The following is a 20,125-nucleotide window of genomic DNA, read 5'->3' as shown; positions in this document are numbered from 1 at the left end:
ACATTTTCATATGAATTTAATTTTTGATTTGGCACCTTTTTTTTCTAATCCGCAGATTTTGTGATCTTAGATAGAATCGGACAGGAGACACAAAAAAAACGTGCATAGAAAACAAACCGATAGTACATTGAAGATTGAAAATGGCGTCGCTTTGCCGATCAAAAGAATTGGAAGTGTAATTTTTTTCAATTTATCTCTTCTATAGTTAACGCAATCGTCTATTTCGCCTTCTATTTCGGCAAACAAGTGTATAAGTTATACCTTGTGAGTTTAACAAGTGGGGAAGCTGTCAAGTTTCCAAAATAAACGTAATGGGTTACGGGACGGGTCGGTGTGCTGTGTCGGTGTGATATCAGGACTCTGTTTACATGAGTTCGGAGCGGGGTTGTTGGTCAAAATGCTGCCGACCGTGGAGGAGAGTCGCGGCTACGACTTCCAGGACCCAGAGAACGCGGAGAAATGGCGCGGCTTGTTCGTCAATTCACTACGAAAGGTTCGTTGTAATACGTCAACATTGCGCCTTTATTTTCCTAACATTAATTTTTTTCCCTCCACAATTATTGCTCTAACACCTCCAAATGCTTCTTTTTGATCCCAAAATTGTCTTTTAAATTCATATTAGCGAAAATTTTATAAAGTAAACATCAGTTTTGAAGGCGCAAGCTTTTGGTAAGAGAAAGTCAAGGTTTCGGCTTATCAGTCAGAAATCCGATTGAAGTGATGTAATGTTTAGTAAATAAAGCGTAGCTGTCGTTAGGGAGGTATTTACGAGGCGTAGTGCACGATTTGTTGCGTACTATGCTTGTTTTGACGTTGCATTATTGGTACAGAAATGTAAATAGTATTGAATTTACCTTATGCGTGATTTGTATCGTGTCCACGCTGTAAGGAATTTGGCGTGACTATTTACGCCCATAAACCCTGTTGTGCTGGGTAGACATAAGTAATCAGAAGGACCTATGAACTCAATTCTGATACAAAGTTGGCTACTTGACAACCTAGTCAAATAAGATACTTTTTACGAATAATCAAAGCGGAAGTTTCCCTTGGAGTTTGTATGGAAGTACTGTCCTGTGACATCATCAATAAAAGTGGTCAAACATCGTACTCATTGTTAGTTAATTCATAAATAAAATTCGAACACAAGTTGAAAAATAAAATGAGAAAGCTTTTTTATTGTCTTAGACTGGCTTCTCAAATTCAAATTCGTTTATTGCAAAAGAATGTGGTACATATTGGTAGTAAAAGTAATCCACACTCTTGTCGGTGCAGCATTTTCCAAGCTACTTGTTTAAGTTTTGTTTAGGGAAAAATAGGGCAGTGGTTTCCCTCTCGCCTTCCGCCCCGCAGTACTCTGTCTGACGCGTGTGGGATGGCGCCCAGAGTAGTCTATTACAAAGCCATACTAGGACTCCTGTCCTTCGCCTCTGAATAGTACTGACAGTTACTGCTGCCCTCTGTCAGGTTCCAGGTTACAGTCCCTGAAATGAATGAATAACCCATAATAAATGGGTGAATAAAAAAGGCATCTTGCTCATATGCAACCCGTTTGACGTGTGCTGTCAACTTTATTCTGTCAGGCCAATATAAAATTTTGTGAGGGTTTTTAAAATTTCTGCCTAAAATTGATGTGTGTTCCATAAATTTTAAAGCTCATGTGAAGCTTACTTTATGTAAAAAAGCTTCTTATAAGTTTAATGATTACTTAAATTATAAAAATGTCTGGTATTAAATGTGGTCCTCTAGTTATTAAATAACTTGTGAAGTATACTCTCATTGATTTAAAAGATGTGTTGCTGTTGCAGTTTCTTGTCATTTCTTCTCAGCCATAACACCTTGATAAATGACGTATTATTCAAAAATGTTATGTTGACGTTCATCAATTTTAGCCATGATAATTATGTTGAACAAATGATTCTGATTTCTGAGTGTGAAACTTACCCACTCCTACGGGTAACAGCACGGAATAGGAAAGAGGTTGGGAGGCCCCAACGCGCATTTTTCGATATTATTATTTTTTTGATTTGTTGTGACGTGTTGTAGCCTCCATGGTCTAGTGGTTAGAGCGTTAGGCTCACGATCTGGAGGTCCGGGTTCGATTCCCGATGGGGACATTGTCAAAATCACTTTGTGAGACTGTCCTTTGTTTGGTAAGGACTTTTCAGGCTTGAATCACCTGATTGTCCGAAAAAGTAAGATGATTCCGTCCTTCGGAGGGCACGTTAAGCCGTTGGTCCCGGCTATTAGCTGTAAAAACACCTCCACCAACCCGCAGTGGAGCAGCGTGGTGGAGTATGCTCCATACCCCCTCCGGTTGATTGAGGGGAGGCCTGTGCCCAGCTGTGGGACATATATGTTTATGTGTATGTGATGTGTTGCAGGTGCTGGAAGGCGTACACCCGACGCTATGCGCGGAGGAGAGCGCGCTGGTGTACGTGGAGTCGCTGTGCCTCCGCCTCTTGGCCATGCTGTGCGCCGCCCCCTCCCCGCTCTGTGTCCAGGTTGGTCTTCTTCTTTGCGAGACGATGGCGATCGATATAAAATTTTTGCTGACCAATAATTGGCCACGCTTACAGAATTGTCTGTGGCTTCGTGAAGGTCTTTAATAGTGTAGGTGTTGATAAATAAGCACGTGATAATCATTTATGGTTCAAACATGAATTGGAAAAATTCGACAATTATTGGTTTAGGCCTGTGCTGGTGAAGCTGCGACCTCAAAGTGAGAGGCAAGCGTGCTGGAGGGTGTCTGCTTGTTAAAATTAAGTTCTGTGCAATAAAGTGTGTTTGAAGTTCACTTTATGTAAAAAAGCTTATAAAATTAATTATTACCTAAATGATAAAAATGTCTGGTATTGAATGTGTTCCTTTAGTTATTAAATAACTTGTAATGTACCCTCATTGATTTAAAAGATGTGTTGCTGTTGCAGTTTCTTGTCATTTCTTCTCCTCAGCCATAACACGTTGCGAAATGACGTAAATTCAAAAATGTTACATTGACCTGCAACAAGTTTATCCATGATAATTATGTTGAATAAATGATTCTGATTTTGATTGCTTTCAGGATGTGGAGGAGCGCGTGGCGCGGACCTTCCCGACTCCGCTGGACAAGTGGGCACTCAGCGACGCGCGGGACGCAGCCGCCAGTCGCCGCCGTCGCGCCCTGCTGCCGCTAGACAAGATACACCACCTGCTGCAGAAGGTGGGTACCTTCACTGGGTTTCAATGGCTTCGTATCCAAAGGACAATGACGGACTTTCCAGGCTGCGTTCCTGTTGGCAACTCCAACATTAACACATACATACATAAACTCACGCCCGTAATCCCTAATGGGGTGGGCAGAGCCCCAAGTTATATAAGACAACTTGCAGCCACTGTTGATACGATGTCGTAAGCTGGATATGATAAACCTTATGGTGATAAGGGAACAACATTAAGTTCATATTTTTATTGTAATGATAACTTTTACCGCGGCACTTCTATTTTTCTTGTGCTGCATTGATCTACTGTTTGTCACACTGATTTAAGAGCCACGCTCTTGTCGGTGTAGCATTCTCCATGCTACTTTTTTAGGGAAAAATAGGGCAGTTGATTTCTTATTAAACATCATATGCAAAATATCTCTTAGCTATAAGTAAACTGTATTTTAATACAGCCCACAGAATCTGGTAAAAATATGGTCCCATGTTAGGGTCCATAGACGAAGTATGACGTTGTGGTAGTTTGACAGAACGTCATGACTCTTGCTCGGTGGCGCAGCGGTAAACGCGCTCGGTCTGCGATTGTTGAAGTTGAGCAACTTTCGCAAAGGCCGGTCATAGGATGGGTGACCACAAAAAAAAAGTTTTCATCTCGAACTCCTCCGTGCTTCGGAAGGCACGTTAAGCCGTTGGTCCCGATTGCATTAGCAGTCGTTAATAACCACCAATCCGCATTGGGCCCGCGTGGTGATTTAAGGCCCGATCTACCTATCCATCCATAGGGAAGGCCCGTGCCCCAGCAGTGGGGACGTTAATGGGCTGGTGATGATGATGACTCTTGTGTGATGCGAGTGGGATGGCGCCCAGTGTGGACGCAAAGGTACAGAACTGAAAATAAAAAACACTTAAATTTTCACATCATCTGAGATCATTCCCCAAAGTTTTCGTTACGGTGTCACTAACGCCCTGCCTACCTCGGTATAATGTTTTCCTATTTGACTGTTCCCAGGAGGTCCTACTCTACAAAATCGACATGTCCGTCTCGGTCTTCATCACAGCGATACTGGAGTACGTGTCCGCAGACATCCTCAAATTGGCCGGCAACTTCGTGAAGAAGATCTCACAGAAGTCTGGCTACGAAACCGTTACCAGCAGAGACATTAAGACTGCCATGTGCGCTGATAAGGTAGGTTGCGACAAAACGATTGTTACGCTATCGCGCGCGTCGCGACGTATATCGCGAGCTTTGTTCAACAGCCACACAGTTATTTTTTATCGAAAGTTTATTGTTGATCGTTCATCCATTCATGCTAATAATTTGCATGATCCGTGCTTAGGAAGGCACGTTAAGACATTGGTCCCGGTTACTACTTACTGATGTAAGTTCGTAGTCGTTACATGATTCATGTTAGGGGCCTTTGGCGGCTCAATCATAACTCTGACACCAGGGTTGATGAAGCTGGTATTCCACCTCACAACTCACACGATAAGAAGAACTGCGTTATTATCAGGCATATTAGACTCCCGATCTCTCTCTTGACCCCTCCCTCTCACTCCCTCCCCCCTTTCCCCTCCCTTCCTCTCTCTCTCTCTTCTCTCTCTCTCTCTTTCCCTTGTCTCTTGGTGGTTTTTTGATCTTATCATCATCAGCCCATTAACGTCCCCACTGCTAGGGCACGGGCCTTCCCTATGGACGGATAGGTAGATCGGGCCTTAAACCACCACGCGGGCCCAGTGCGGATTGATGGTTATTAACGACTGCTAATGCAGCCGGGACCAACGGCTTAACTTAACCTCGAGATGAATATTTTTTTTTTGTGGTCACCCATCCTATGACCGGCCTTTGCGAAAGTTGCTTAACTTCAACAATCGCAGACCGAGCGCGTTTACCGCTGCGCCACCGAGCTCCTCAATTGATCTTATATTTCTGATAATAACGCGGTAAGAACCCGGTATTATGTGTTTTAACATAAAACATAAACAGCGTATATACGTCCCACTGCCGGGCACAGGCTTCCCCTCAATCAACCGGAGGGCCTATGGAGCATACTCCACCACGCTGCTCCACTGCGGCTGCGGCTGCAGCGGCTGATGGTTTTATGTTTTAATCTTGGTCATTATCATCGTCAGCCGTACGACGCCCACTGCTGGGCATAGGCTTCCTCCAAGGATCTCCACGACGATCGGTCCTGCGCTGCCCGCATCCAGCGGCTTCCCGCGACCTTCACCAGATCGTCGGTCCACTTTGTAGCGGGCCTACCCACTGAGCGTCGTCCGACAATTTTGGTAATTATTGTTTTTTTTTTATTATTTCAGGTTCTAATGGACATGTTCTACCAAGACTCGGAGCTGGCGCTGGCAGACAGTGGGGGAGGCAGCGAGAGGAGAAGACGGGGGTCCCTCACGTACGCTGAGCTGGTGAGAGACCTCCTCACCGACGAGAGACACTTCCTCAGAGAGCTGAACCTGATCATCCGCGTGTTCAAAGACGAACTAGAGAAGATACTGGATAAAGATAGTCGGGTGAGTGTTTGTAGTGGCGTTCTACTTGGCTGGGCATATGGGGAGCGCTTTGTTACGGTCATTTATTTATTTATTTTTAGGGAAATTAAAGGGCCATTTCATGAAATGGTCGATCAATATTCAATATTCTTTATTTGCATACTATGATGGTGTACAAGTTTGTAAGTTACGTTACACGAGTTTCACATCATAGATCCTTTCGGGCACAACAAAATAGAAGTTTAAAAGAGAGAAGTAAGCTTTACAAATAGTAACATCAGTATCATTAAGATATTCACTAGTGCTGTAGTAACAATTATTAATTAGAAGTTCTTTTATTTTTTTTAAAAAAGATTTTGTCACTTTTTTCTTCTTTTAATATGTTAGGCAGTTTATTATAAATTTCGTCATAAAATGATCAATTCTACGATCTGACCACGACATGTCAAATTCACAGTGTAACAACTATGTTACCTACTGAAGGTTTTCTAGAATTTGAATTTGAATTGTTGCAGGCAATAACGTTGATATTCGGTAACATTGTGGACATCTATGAGTTGACGGTGACTCTCCTGGGTAATCTGGAGGACGCCTGCGAGATGGCCCAGGACTCGCCCACGCCATACATCGGCAGTTGCTTCGAAGGTAAGCTTGGACTGTCGTAATGGGGAGCGCCGGTTCGAACCCGGGACCGCACCGTCAATAAAATATTTTAAGAGGTATTAAATAACCGTAAGGCCGGTCATAGGATGGGTGACCACAAAGAAAAGTTTTCATCTCGAGCTCCTCCGTGCTTCGGAAGGCACGTTAAGCCGTTGGTCCCGGCTGCATTAGCAGTCGTTAATAACCACCAATCCGCACTGGGCCCGCGTGATGGTTTAATGCCCGATCTCCCTGTCCATCCATAGGGAAGGCCCGTGCCCCAGCAGTGGGGACGTTAATGGGCTGGTGACGATGATAAGCGTCTGTATTTTTTAAAATACTTATCCGAAAAATGAAAAGCAGCCAATTCGGTAGTTTCCTAAGTAAAATTTTTGTTTTGCTTTTCCCCAAAGGGCAAGGCAAAGGTAACTATGCCATACAGCCATGTCTTATGTTTTTTTTTCTTGATGATTATTTTCAAATTTGCAAACTTTTTAATCTATTGTATCTGTCCTCAGAATTAGCGGAGGTGGAAGAGTTCCGAGCGTACGTACGTTACGCAAACATCGTGACGAGGAAGGAGTCAAGGGACGCTTTGCAGAATATAGTGGACGATCCACTTGTGAGTAGCATTCTCTCTCTCTCTTTATTTAAGAGCTGCGCTCTTGTCGGTGGAGTAATCGCCATTCCTCTCTTCTTCCCGCCAAATCCTTCACCTCGTGATACGACACGACCTGCACCTTCTCTTTTGTTTCATAAATGTTCTCCCTTCCTCTCTTCCCTTCAATTTTTCCTTCTATAATGTTTGTCATAAATGAATCGTGTCGTATCAGGTGGCCAATCATATTTCCTCTCCGGTTCTCTATAGTCTTCGGATCGTTCTAATGAACATACTTTATGCTTTGTTATACTTAAATTCCATAGTGATTTCGCGTTTTGACGTTTAGTAAAAAGTAACTGGTTTGACCAGCCTATTATTAATCCCCCCCCAGCTGGGCGAGCGGCTGGAGACGGCGGGGCACGGGTTCCGGCTGGCGGTGAAGTACGTGCTGCCGCGGCTGCTGCTGGCGCCGCTGGCGCACGTGTTCCTGGTGCACTCGTACGTGCTGGCGCTGCTGCAGATTGCGCCCGCGCACGACGACCGCGAGAGCTTCAAGCAGGTACATATGTCGTCCAAACTTCATACAAACAACCTCGTTTTAAACACTTCATAGGATTGTGCATACCAAGATATAAGAAAACCAGGTATGCTCAAAAGTGACAGCTAACATTTCAAGGTTAGCCCAGCTGACGTCATCCCGCCCTGCGTTGCCATTTTGTAAAAAATAAATTACCCACGATCAATGTTTTTATATTTACTTTGCAAAGAAATTATGAATTTTTAGTAAAAGATTTAATGACTTTTATATACAGTGACAAGTAATAGTAATTAAATACATTAGTCAGTAATTAACTTAATTTTCAATGATAAAATTTACGTCCTTGGAATGTTGGAGATACCAATTTAATGGTAACACAGTGGTAACACTTACGTCATCAATGGGCTAGCAATGGCGGCTTGTCATAGGATTGAGCATATAGTTTTCTTATACCATGGTGCATACCTCGTTTTGTTGTGCCATGGGTAACTTTATCCGTTTGTTTCAGGTGGAATGTAATCTACATCCAATAAAAAAATTGTTAATGAAAGCTTTAGGGAATGGTCCAAAGATGTGAGTATTATTTTTTTTTATTTATGTTATTTTTTATTTGTTTTGTATTTTTATATTTTTTTTTGTATTTATTTTGTATTTTTTCTTTGTGTTTTTTGTATTTACTGACAATTGGGCCTGAGTTGCCAAAATAAACATAAACATTATTATTATTATAATATGACATAAGCTCATCCAGCAGGGTCTTTGTGATTAGAGATTTTTGTGATTTGCCCCACCGGGATTCGAACCCGCTACCTCCATGTCGTGAGCACAACGCTCAACCACTGGACCACGGAGGCCATAACATGACAAAAGCTTACGACTAACGTAGCCTCCCCCAGCCGGGACCACGTAACACCAGCGTCGTGGTTCACGCCGCGACTTGTGCTGAGTGAGGCCCTTTTATCTCAGGACGTCCAGGGTGTTCATGTTTGGATCATAAATGACTATCACGTGCTTAGCGGTGAAGGAAAACATCGTGAGGAAACCCACATTTCCGAGAAATGCATTTTCGGAGGTATGTGACCTAACCTGTATTGGGCTGGTTTTCCCTTCGCGGGTTAGAAGGTCAGACAGGCAGTGTAAGGCAGGTAAATAAACTTTTTTATTATTTTATTTTTTATATTTCAGGGATGCAACGTTGAGAATGGCGACGCGTGCCAGAAGACAATTGGCGATAGAAAAATGTAACGAATTGGCGAGGTTGGTTGACAATTGGGACAACAAGGACATTGGGCAGTGCTGTAACGAGTTTATTAGAGGTAACAACATAACATAAACAGCCTATATATGTCCCACTGCTGGGCACAGGCCCCCCTTCAATCAACCGGAGGGGGTATGGAGCATACTCCACCACGCTGCTCCAATGCGGGTTGGTGGACGTGTTTTTACGGCTAATAGCCGGGACCAACGGCTTAACGTGCCCTCCGAAACACGGATCATCTTACTTCTGGACAATTAGGTGGTCAGCCTGCAATGTCCTAACCAAACTAGGGATCACAAGGAGATTTTTGTGATTTGCTGTCAAATGGACCTGTCAAATCTTCACGTTATTCAAATTATCTATATTCAGTAGGTAACATAGTTACACTTGGAATCGTCAATTTTACATAACGAACGTCTCATCCGCCTAAAACTACTGCAGCTTCTCACAACCTGTATAGCCGGGGAAAAGAAGCCGCAAGAAAAACCTCGGCACAGGGCCCTAGACGTTCTTTAAAAAAATAAAAATAAACATAAAATATTGGTATACAATTGACTAATTTAGCTGCCTAATATCAGTTCTCAGACAGTTAATCCCATGCATTCATATCTTCTAAATAATCACTAAGCTTATATTAACCTTTTTTTGCAAAGTTTCTATTTAACTACTGTCTTAAACAGTTGAAAGGCAAATTCTGAATGTCAATGGGAATCTTATTGTAAAAACGTATACATTGCCCCTTAAAAGATTTAGTGATCTTATGTAATCGGCTGACTTGTAAAGCAAGTTTATTTTTATTCCGGGTTAGCGGGACAATGATATGATGATGAGTCTGGTAAGTTCCTCATTCAAATTTTACATGTTTTTGTTCTTTTTTCAGAGGACACGTTATCAAAGATCGGCCCGGGAAAGCGGATAGCGGAAAGAAGAGCGTATTTATTTGACGGCCTGCTACTGCTCTGCAAGCCTGTCACAAGTTTGGTGAGTGCACCTTTACATTCATCATCATCAGCCCATTAACGTCCCCACTGCTGGGGCACGGGCCTTCCCTATGGATGGATAGGGAGATCGGGCCTTAAACCATCACGCGGGCCCAGTGCGGATTGGTGGTTATTAACGACTGCTAATGCAGCCGGGACCAACGGCTTAATGTGCCTTCCGAAGCACGGAGGAGTTTGAGATGAAAACTTTTTTTTTGTGGTCACCCATCCTATGACCGGCCTTTGCGAAAGTTGCTTAACTTCAACAATCGCAGACCGAGCGCGTTTACCGCTGCGCCACCAAGCTCCTCAGCCGCACCTTTACATTATTATTTATTTATATATAAATATCAGCCTCCGTGGTCTAGTGGTTAGAGCATTAGGCTCACGATCCGGAGGTCCGGGTTCGATTCCCGATGGGGACATTGTCGAAATAACTTTGTGAGACTGTTCTTTGTTTGGTATATTTTGGTGCAATAAAGTGTTATTGTATTGTCTTCGACAGCCTCCGTGGTCTAGTGGTTAGAGCGTTAGGCTCACGATCTGGAGGTCCGGGTTCGATTCCCGATGGGGACATTGTCGAAATCACTTTGTGAGACTGTCCTTTGTTTGGTAAGGACTTTTCAGGCTTGAATCACCTGATTGTCCGAAAAAGTAAGATGATTCCGTGCTTCGGAGGGCACGTTAAGCCGTTGGTCCCGGCTATTAGCCGTAAAAACACCTCCACCAACCCGCAGTGGAGCAGCGTGGTGGAGTATGCTCCATACCCCCTCCGGTTGATTGAGGGGAGGCCTGTGCCCAGCAGTGGGACGTATATAGGCAGTTTATGTATTGTCTTCATATAATTTTGTTTATGTGCGCAGGTGGGAGTCAACAGTGGTAACTTGACGGGCCCAGGCGGCGCGCAACAACTCAAACTGAAGGAGAAACTGCATGTTAGGAAATTAGAACTAGTCGACAGACCAGACACTGATGGTGAGTTGTGAGATATTTTCAACTGTTTTAAGACAGTAGTTAAACAGAAACTTTACAAAAAAGTTTATTATAAAGTTAGTGATTATTTAGAAGATATGAATGCATGGGATTAACTGTCTGAGAACTGATATTAGGCAGCTAAATTACTCAATTGTATACCATTATTTTATGTTTATTTTTATTTTTCAAAGAACGTCTAGGGCCCTGTGCCGAGGTTTTTCTTGCAGCTTCTTTTCCCCGGCTATACAGGTTGTGAGCTGCAGAAGTTTTAGGCGGATGAGACGTTCGTTATGTAAAATTGACGATTCAAAGTGTAACTATGTTACCTACTGAATAAAGATATTTTTGAATTTGATATCCATAAACAGCCTATATACGTCCCACTGCAGTGGGCCTAGCACCGTAAGCACGCGACTCTTTCTCGCCGCGACAGAGATCGTCTGTCTCTTTCTGTGCAGTACTGTGGGAGAGTGACGGGTGAAGTATGTCGAGGCGAGAAAGAGTCGCGCGTACGGCGCTAAGCCCGCTGGGCACAGGCCTCCCTTCAGCGGAGGAAGTATGGATCATTCTCCAAGCTGCTCCACTGCGGAATAAGGAATAATACTACGCACAGAACGGCAACTCTCCGCTCCCCACCAGCGGCTGAGCTAGGTTTACCTCACCCCCTCGGTCTTACTTTAGTCTTCATACGGGCGTCGATAACGTCAATGTGCAGTGTCTGTGTAAAACGAGGTTGTTTGTATGAAGTGTCCGGGGTGTGACTGCGGGTTGTTGGAGTTGTTTGGGCTCGTAGCTCGCGACCAGCAGCTTAACGTACCTACCGAAGCACGGAATCATCTTACTTTTTCGGACAATCAGGTGATTAAAGCCTGCAATGTCCTTACCAAAAATGTCCCCATCGGAAATCCCGGTGTCTGCCCGTAGAAAACTATGGATCTACCTACTCCACTCCAATCTCATCAGTCATCCCGTGATCATGGCACTTGCAACAGTGTCGAAATATCGGGAGTCTCGTATCCCTGATTTAAACGCGGTAAGAACCCGTTATTATGTGTTTTAATTAAATTGTTTAATTCCTACACACATGTCTTTGTGTAGTCCGCTAATCTAATCTTAACTAATCTAATCTAGCCTACAAGATCCCACTGCTGGGCAAAGGCCTCTCCTTCCTCTTTCCATTTTCCGCGGTCCTGTGCGTACTCCGGCCAGTCCCTCCGGCAAGCGTCCAAGTCGTGACGCCATCTCTTTCGAGGTCTACCACGCCAGCACCCGTCGTGAGGCACCCAATGCGTGACGATCCGTGCCCACCGCTCAGGGTGCATGCGACACACATGTCCGGCCCAATCCCATTTGGGTTTGGCGGCCTCCCGTCCCACATCAGCGCTACACCAATAGCCCGCTAGGCAATTTAAAATATCTGGTAGTGAGTACATATTAGTACTCGTGACCATACACGACCCAATTCCTTCTGCTTCCAGAGGGCAGACATATGTTGGAGCTGTGCCCACGCGTGGGCCCGCCCGTGGTGCTGGCGTGCGCGTCCTGCGCTGAGAAGAGGAACTGGATGTGCGACCTCGTCATGCTGAACACCAAGCCCATGCTGGACAGGAGTCTGGACAGGTCAGCCCACATAATTTTTCTCCCTTTTGGCTATAGAATCCAGGAACTTGCCCCCTTCAAAGCGGGGGTGAAATTTTTTATTATATACGAAGGAGATTTTAGAATAGAATAGAATCTTTATTTGCTTTTGCTTTTTTCTTTTTTTTTTCTTTTTTTATCTTTTTCTTGCCAGCCAACGTAAAATTAAATTTTGCAACGCACTATATATGTGTCAAGTGTTGAGTTAAGCGGTCGTATTGTTGAACTGCTCCGTTAAATCTAGTGAAAATACGTGTAAAATATGCATCTCTAACAAATTATTTTACATAAAAACTTTTGTCATATTAACTTTTGTAATATATTTTTACTTTTCAGCACATTCATTTAAAATATGTACTTAATTAGAAAATTACAAAATGTGCTTAGAATTCGTGTCCATTTTTTGTTTAATGTGTTACCTGATTACCTTACCGGTTTCAACTGAAAACCAGCGTCATAGTCTAGGCTATGGCATTATGCTGAGGTGGAACCGTTTCGGCATACATTCATAATTGTATTATTTTATGTTAATTATGTTAAAACAATAAGTATGTCGAATAAATATTTTTTCTTTCTTTTCTTTCTTTCTATATTACGCTTTAAGTGACTGTAAAAACTGATTTCAAAAAAGGACAGTGATTCAAAAGATATCGATTTGCCTAAAAATGTAAGTACTCCTTAGTATTTGCTTCTTCCCCGTCGATATGGGACTTTTCGCAGTTTTCAAGGTAGGTAAAAATTGGTACATTACGAAAGCGAAGCGAAGAGCGAAGCCGCGTGCAAAAGTTACTTACAAAATAGAAATGAATTACCTAAATGTTTTATATGTTGTAATTAAAAATGACAATATATTATTTTTTTTATTAAAAAAGAAATTACAAAACACATTAAATGAAAACCATAAAAACCATCTTGGGTTTGTCTTGGCATGCCATCTTTTCATATATAAGGTGTTAGTGACATCGTAACGAAAACGTTGAGGGATGCTTCAGACCGTGACTGAGTTGATATCAAGCGGAATTTTCCATTGCAGAAGTATAGAATTGAAAAAAACTAAAAAAAAAAAAAAAAAAAAAAACTAAAAATATCACGAGTTTTGCGACGGAAAATTCCTACTGATATTAACTCAGAATCATGGTCTTAGTCATCCCCCTCAGTATTCGTTACGATGTCACTAACACCCTGTATAGATAGGTAACAGAGCATGTGTTCTAACCCATTCGATAGTCCACATTTTTGTTTGACGTGACTTATTGTAGATTTGCCGCAGATGGCATTAACTAATTGGCCGGACAAATGGGGAGCGCTGAAGGCTCTCATCCGGTACAAGGTTTAAGACAACAGGCCTGAGGGTGCCCTGTTGGGCGCGAACCTCGACTCAGGGCGTCGTCTGAGAGGGAAAATATTTGAAAGAATTAATCGACCCTAGTGGGTCGATAGCAATAAGCGCTGATTGAGCGAATAAATTAATAAAATAGTTTATTGTCAACAGTTACAGTAACAATGTAGTACATTGAGCTTATTTTTTAACTTGAACAGAATACAAAGCATGGTCCATTGACTTCCAAACTAAGTGGAAAACTTGTGACTTGGAAGGCAGGATTCCGTCGTACATATTTGTGGAAACAGTAATATTATAATCTAACTGTAACAATTACAAAAATCAAAGACATTAAGGTTATATTTATATAAATAAATAAACAATATGTGCGTGCGTGCGTGCGTGCGTGCGTGCGTGTGTGTGTGTGAAAATTCACTTTGTGATCCCTAGTTTGGTTAGGACATTACAGGCTGATCACCTGATTGTCCGAAAGTAAGATGATCCGTGCTTCAGAAGGCACGTTAAGCCGTTGGTCCCGGTTACTACTTACTGATGTAAGTAAGTAGTCGTTACATGAGCCATGTCAGGGGCCTTTGGCGGCTCAATAGTAACCCTGACACCAGGGTTGATGAGGCTGGTATTCCACCTCACAACCCACACGATAAGAAGAAGAAGAGCGCTGATTGAGGGAACGATTGTCCACAGCATCCTCCTAGACCTGGAGAGGCGGCACCCCCTCCAGCTGCCCCCGGAGAGCCTGTACCGGTTCGCGGCCCCGGACAGTCCCAACAACATCGTGTTAGAAGAACGGTCCGGGAACACTGGCGCTCCACTCATTAAGGTACACCTCTTTGACCCGACTTTGATGTATTCAAATTCCAAAATGGTGCTAATTCCCGTAACTAACATGTCAGTGACTCGATTCGGGTTTTTTGGGTTTATTTTTCTCTTAACCCCATGCTTGTCCTGCAGGGCGCGACCCTCCTGAAGTTAGTGGAGCGTCTCACGTACCACATCTACGCGGACCTCAACCTGGTGCGGACCTTCCTCACCACGTACCGGTCGTTCTGCAGCCCCCACGAGCTGCTGGCGCTGCTGGTGGAAAGGTTCCGCATGCCGGAGCCCAGCGAGGTCTACACCAACAGGCAGGGTGAGTGGGAACAACAGCACACCTGTAAGATTGCGAGCATTAATATGTATACACTTTGGTACATGATTAACTTTTTTGACAAATAAAAAAGAGCCGCAGAGTGGTAGGGCTGGCAGAGGAAGATCAAGAAGGACTTACATTGACCAAATTGGAGATGTCCTTAGAAAAATAGGCTAAGATCACCACAGAATGGTCTCCGAATAGAGACAGACCGAGGCGGAGATGGCGCGACGACTTGGATGATTTCCTGGAGGGCTGGGACCACTGGAAAGAGAGTCCTGGAAGGAATGGAGGTAGGCCTTTGCCCAGCAGTGGGACACTTTAGGGTTAATAAGATATTTATAAAGGTACAAAGGTAGGGTGGTAGGTTTATTAAGGTAATATTTAGGTTTAATACGATCTACTCTGAACCGGCGTGCGTGTATGAAGCGGTTGATGAATGTGGAAGAAGCAAGAGAAGTGTGTCAGGATCGAAGCAAATGGAATTCTATAGTCTCTGCTTACCCCGGTGGGAAATAGGCGTGAGTTTATGTATGTATGTATGTAAAAAAGAGCCGCACGACCCGAGGGCTGCCGGCTTAGCGCCGTATGCGTGCGACTCTTTCTCGCCTCGACATACGTCACCAGTCACTCTCTCACAGTACTGCACAGAAAGAGACAGACGATCTCTGTCGCGGCGAGAAAGAGTCGCGTGCTTACGGGCCCGCTGGCAGCTATTTTTGTCAAAGGGTTGGTTCAGCTGTTCAAAGGGGAAATGCTGTCAGTCTTTTGGGCACATTGCGTCGGTGTAATGCTTTGGAGGAGTTTTTCTTTTCGTAGACACCTGTATGTTGTTTTGTGTTTGACAAATTGAACTGGGGGGTTAAAATGACCACATCGAAGCAATTCATCTAAGAAAGCAACATTGCTATTTGACATTTTAGTTTGCATTGCGCACTTACTTTTCTATGCGTAAATGTCAAATTGCTTTCTTAGATGAATTGCTTCGATGTGGCCATCTTAACCCCCCTGTAAGTCTCACTAACCACCGAATCGCGTTTCACCGATCGGCGTGGGTTGAAAATCAGTGTTGCCCTCTGGGTAAATTTACACTGAACCCTGGCCTTTTTTGGTGAGCTGCGGCACCCATATACCTTTATGTTTTCCAACTAAATATTAATGTGTGTATATTTTAATGTTGTAAATGTATATGTGTGTCGTAGATTTTACCTAAATAAACTTTTTTATTATTTTACTAATTGGGTAGTTTCCTAGATCAAAGATAAATTATGGAATTCTGATTACTAAATAAAGACAGACCTAAAGCTCTCGCGACGTGCCCACTTTTCAAAACCAGTCTCTCAGCTCAGCCAGCTGTCAGTCTGACACACGAACAAAAGATGTTGCCAGCCAAAATAAAAATCTACCAAACCATAAATCCGCCGAATCAAAGACAACAAACGATCGACTTGTTTGATCCAAATTAATCCAAAACTAAACCAAAATTATAATATAATTTTGAATAAATGTCGCAGATAATTTAAATATATAATTTAGAACAAAAGAAAATTATCGAAAAGATAGGGCCCATCGATAACCCTGCAGCGCCATCTGTGATGTCCTTCGGGTAAAATATAAAAACAACGTTATATCGTCAGAAACCACAAGATGTCGCTACAAGGCTCGTTGGTCCGAAATGCTTCGTTACAGGTGACAAAACCATTTTCTTTTTCCTATTTAACTTATTTATGAATTTTAATCACGAAAAATGTATTAATAAGCGCGACATTTTGTCACGTTTTTCTATGACGTCACAGGTTTCGTGCTTTGACGTTTAGTAAAAAGTCACTGATTTGACTAGTTGGAAACTACCCTTTATCACGTGCTCGGTGAAGGAAAACATCGCTAAGAGTCGAGTTAACGTCTCAGAATACGCTTAGTATAAGACCATGTTTCAATTGCGCATGCAGTCACAAGGACGAAACCGGCGAAGAAAGAAGTCAGTCCCAATTCATCGCTGCTGGAGATCGATATAGGTAAAAGGTTTTAAAGGCCACATTGCAGCAGTACATAATTAAAAGCAACACGGCAATTTTATGTATACGATTTTAAAATAAAATACCAGATAATATTTTTTTTGTCAGAAAACAAATTTAAAGCTTACTTTATGTTAAAAAGCTTATTATAAGATTAATGACTACCTAAATGATAAAAATGTCTGGTATTGAATGTGTTCCTCTAATTAATTATATAACTTGTAATGTACCCTCATTGATTTAAAAGATGTGTTGCTGTTGCAGTTTCTTGTCATTTCTTCTCCTCAGCCATAACACGTTGCGAAATGACGTAAATTCAAAAATGTTACATTGACCTTCAACAAGTTTATCCATGATAATTACGTTGAATAAATGATTCTCATTTCTGACATTTGCGCATATAAAAGTAAGTGCGCGAAGCTTCAATGTGCCTTTTTAACATCCATAGGCTCTGTTCTCTTGATTATTGCATAGAATTAACCGCCTCCGTGGTCCAGTGGTTGAGCGTTCGGCTCACGATCCGGAGCTCCCGGGTTCAAATCCCGTTTGGGACATATCACGAAGCGATAAGGCTGCCATTTTCCATGCACTTGGCTAAGAGTCTTTTTGTAATTATTTCTTTTTATTTTGGTGCAATAAAGTGTATTTGTATTGTATGGATCGAAGCAAATGGAATTCTATAGTATCTGCTTACCCCGGTGGGAAATAGGCGTGAGTTTATGTGTGTATGTATGGTCTCAAACCCCATGTCTTCTCCTAACAGAAGAGAGTATAGAGTGTGTCAGCAGTGACGTTGAGAAGCTCAGCAAGAACACAGCGAGAGAGGACTGGAAGAGATACCGCAAGGAGTTTCAGCAACCAGTTAAATTCAGGTGAGTCCATTTATTAACTGAACAAGGCTCGATTAACGCGAGCACTCTGCACTCTGAACCACGTAGCGGAAAAAGCTGATCTATTTGTCTATGCACTGAGTGAGTTCACAAAAGTAGCACTACTGATTATTTGTTATGAGGTTTTTTGACTTAATTAATTAATAAGGTTTAGTATTTTATTTTTTTGTTATATACCTACTTAATAATAGTTTGTTTCTGACACCTGCATAGCGCATTAGTATTTTACTGTAATGCTGTATTGTGTGTGGTAGAAGTAAATAAATAAATTATTAGTAAATTCGGTAAATATTTATTTTAACATCACAACACTAATTTAAGAGCCACACTCCTGTCGGTGTAGCATTCTCCATGCTACTTTTTTTAGGGAAAATAGGGCCAGGTTCCACATTCTCGAGAAATGCATTTTCGGAGGTTCTGTGTGACAGGACCTGTCAAATTTTTAGGTTAGGTTAGCGGACCCCGTGAAAAAATAAAACGGGTAATGCCAAGGAGATGATGATCAGGGCAGTGGGTTCCTTATTTAAACGTCTTATGCAAAATCAGCCGTACGACGCCCACTGCTGGGCATAGGCCTCCCCCAAGGATCTCCACGACGATCGGTCCTGCGCTGCCCGCATCCAGCGGCTTCCCGCGACCTTCACCAGATCGTTGGTCCACCTTGTAGCGGGCCTAATATCTCTTAGCTTTAAATGAACTGTTTCGAAATCTGATTCTGGTGGTGGTTCTGTTTTTTCCCTAAAAAGTAGCATGGAAGATGCTTCACCGACAAGAGCGTGGCTCTTAAATTGATGATGATGATGAGAACCTGGTAAAAATATGGTCCCATGTTAGGGTTTATCGACAATGTATCGCGTTGTGGCATTGTGGCAGAACGATATGACTTTTTTTGGTTTGCCAGTCTTAGCACCAATCGACAAAACGACTTATATCGTCAAAATCGATAAAATGACTGTGATAAAATTTTATCGCGTTGCACATGTTAGCTCTGCTGTGTTCGCACGAATCGACAAAACGACATACAATCGATAAAATTACCGTGATAAAATTTTATCGCGTTGCACATGTTAGCTCTGCTGTGTTCGCACGAATCGACAAAACGACAAATATCGTCAAAATCGATAAAATAACCGTGACACATTGCAATGCAACCAATGCAATGCAATGCACCTAACCTGAATTCATGCAATAAACGTTTATTATTATTATTGAGGAGCTCGGTGGCGCAGCGGTTAATGCGCTCGGTCTGCGATTGTTGAAGTTAAGCAACTTTCGCAAAGGCCGGTCACAGGATGGGTGACCACAAAAAAAAGTTTTCATCTCGAGCTTCTCCGTGCTTCGGAAGGCACGTTAAGCCGTTGGTCCCGGCTGCATTAGCGGTCGTTAATAACCATTAATGCGCACTGGGACCGCGTGATGGTTTAAGGCCCGATCTCCCTATCCATCCATAGGGAAGGCCCGTGCCCCAGCAGTGGGGACGTTAATGGGCTGATGTTGATTATTACATACATATAACATAAATAGCCTATATACGTCCCACTGCTGGGCACAGGCCTCCCCTCAATCAACCGGAGGGGGTATGGAGCATACTCCACCACGCTGCTCCAATGCGGGTTGGTGGAGGTGTTTTTACGGCTAATAGCCGGGACCAACGGCTTAACGTGCCCTCCGAAGCACGGAATCATCTTACTTTTTTCGGACAATCAGGTGATTCAAGCCTGAAAAGTCCTTACCAAACAAAGGACAGTCTCACAAAGTGATTTCGACAATGTCCCCATCGGGAATCGAACCCGGACCTCCAGATCGTGAGCCTAACGCTCTAACCACTAGACCACGGAGGCTGTTTGATTATTATTAATACAAAATTGTATTTCCGTACTGGTTTGTTGACAGAGTAATAAACGTGCTCCGACACTGGGTTGACCAGCACTTCTACGACTTCGAGCGCGACCCGGCGCTGCTCGAGAAGCTGCGAGAGTTCTTAGAGTCTGTGGACGGCAAGCCCATGAGGAAGTGGGTCCAGAGCGTGCTCAAGACTCTGCAGAGGAAGGTGGGTGTTTGACTTTATCCAGTGGTATATTAAGCCGTTGGTCCCGGTTACTACTTACTGATATAAGTAAGTAGTCGTTACATGAGCCAGGTCAGGGGCCTATGGCGGCTCAATAGTAACCCTGACACCAGGGTTGATGGAGTTGGTAATCCACCTCACAACCCACACGATAGAAGAAGAATGGTATATCTCACCCTTGTCCGGGCTCGACAGTGGAGGCGGTATTTCTCCCGTGATCTCCGCCACTTTTCTCCGCTTCGAGAAGTTTATCAGCTCCGTGTTCGGTAGGTAGTCTCTTGACAAATGGACATTGTAATTATTTGTGAAGAGGATTCTTCTTCGACCAAATCTCAGTGGAGCATCGTGCT

General features: G+C 43.1%; 1 protein-coding gene across 2 annotated transcripts in view; it reads left to right on the top strand.

The window, feature by feature from the left end:
• The first annotated feature begins 144 nt into the window (after positions 1-144).
• The window catches only part of LOC126381661 (protein son of sevenless), a 51,432-nt gene continuing 31,451 nt past the window's right edge, over positions 145-20,125 (top strand). For both annotated transcript variants that reach the window (XR_007568911.1, XM_050031119.1), the window contains exons 1-17: positions 145-493; positions 2,382-2,501; positions 3,062-3,199; positions 4,207-4,383; positions 5,514-5,720; positions 6,215-6,344; positions 6,860-6,963; positions 7,334-7,501; positions 7,989-8,053; positions 8,666-8,796; positions 9,619-9,719; positions 10,582-10,693; positions 12,172-12,313; positions 14,358-14,493; positions 14,625-14,802; positions 17,581-17,689; positions 19,601-19,757. Coding sequence is in view for 1 of the 2 variants with exons in the window: in XM_050031119.1 (XP_049887076.1) it covers positions 398-493; positions 2,382-2,501; positions 3,062-3,199; positions 4,207-4,383; positions 5,514-5,720; positions 6,215-6,344; positions 6,860-6,963; positions 7,334-7,501; positions 7,989-8,053; positions 8,666-8,796; positions 9,619-9,719; positions 10,582-10,693; positions 12,172-12,313; positions 14,358-14,493; positions 14,625-14,802; positions 17,581-17,689; positions 19,601-19,757 (2,271 nt within the window). In the remaining variant the exon portion in view is untranslated. The remainder of the gene's footprint in view (positions 494-2,381; positions 2,502-3,061; positions 3,200-4,206; positions 4,384-5,513; positions 5,721-6,214; positions 6,345-6,859; positions 6,964-7,333; positions 7,502-7,988; positions 8,054-8,665; positions 8,797-9,618; positions 9,720-10,581; positions 10,694-12,171; positions 12,314-14,357; positions 14,494-14,624; positions 14,803-17,580; positions 17,690-19,600; positions 19,758-20,125) is intronic.

Source organism: Pectinophora gossypiella, unplaced genomic scaffold, assembly GCF_024362695.1.
Source record: "Pectinophora gossypiella unplaced genomic scaffold, ilPecGoss1.1 Pgos_76, whole genome shotgun sequence".
NCBI classification, from domain to species: domain Eukaryota; kingdom Metazoa; phylum Arthropoda; class Insecta; order Lepidoptera; family Gelechiidae; genus Pectinophora; species Pectinophora gossypiella.
This window is presented reverse-complemented; position numbering and strand designations above follow the sequence as displayed.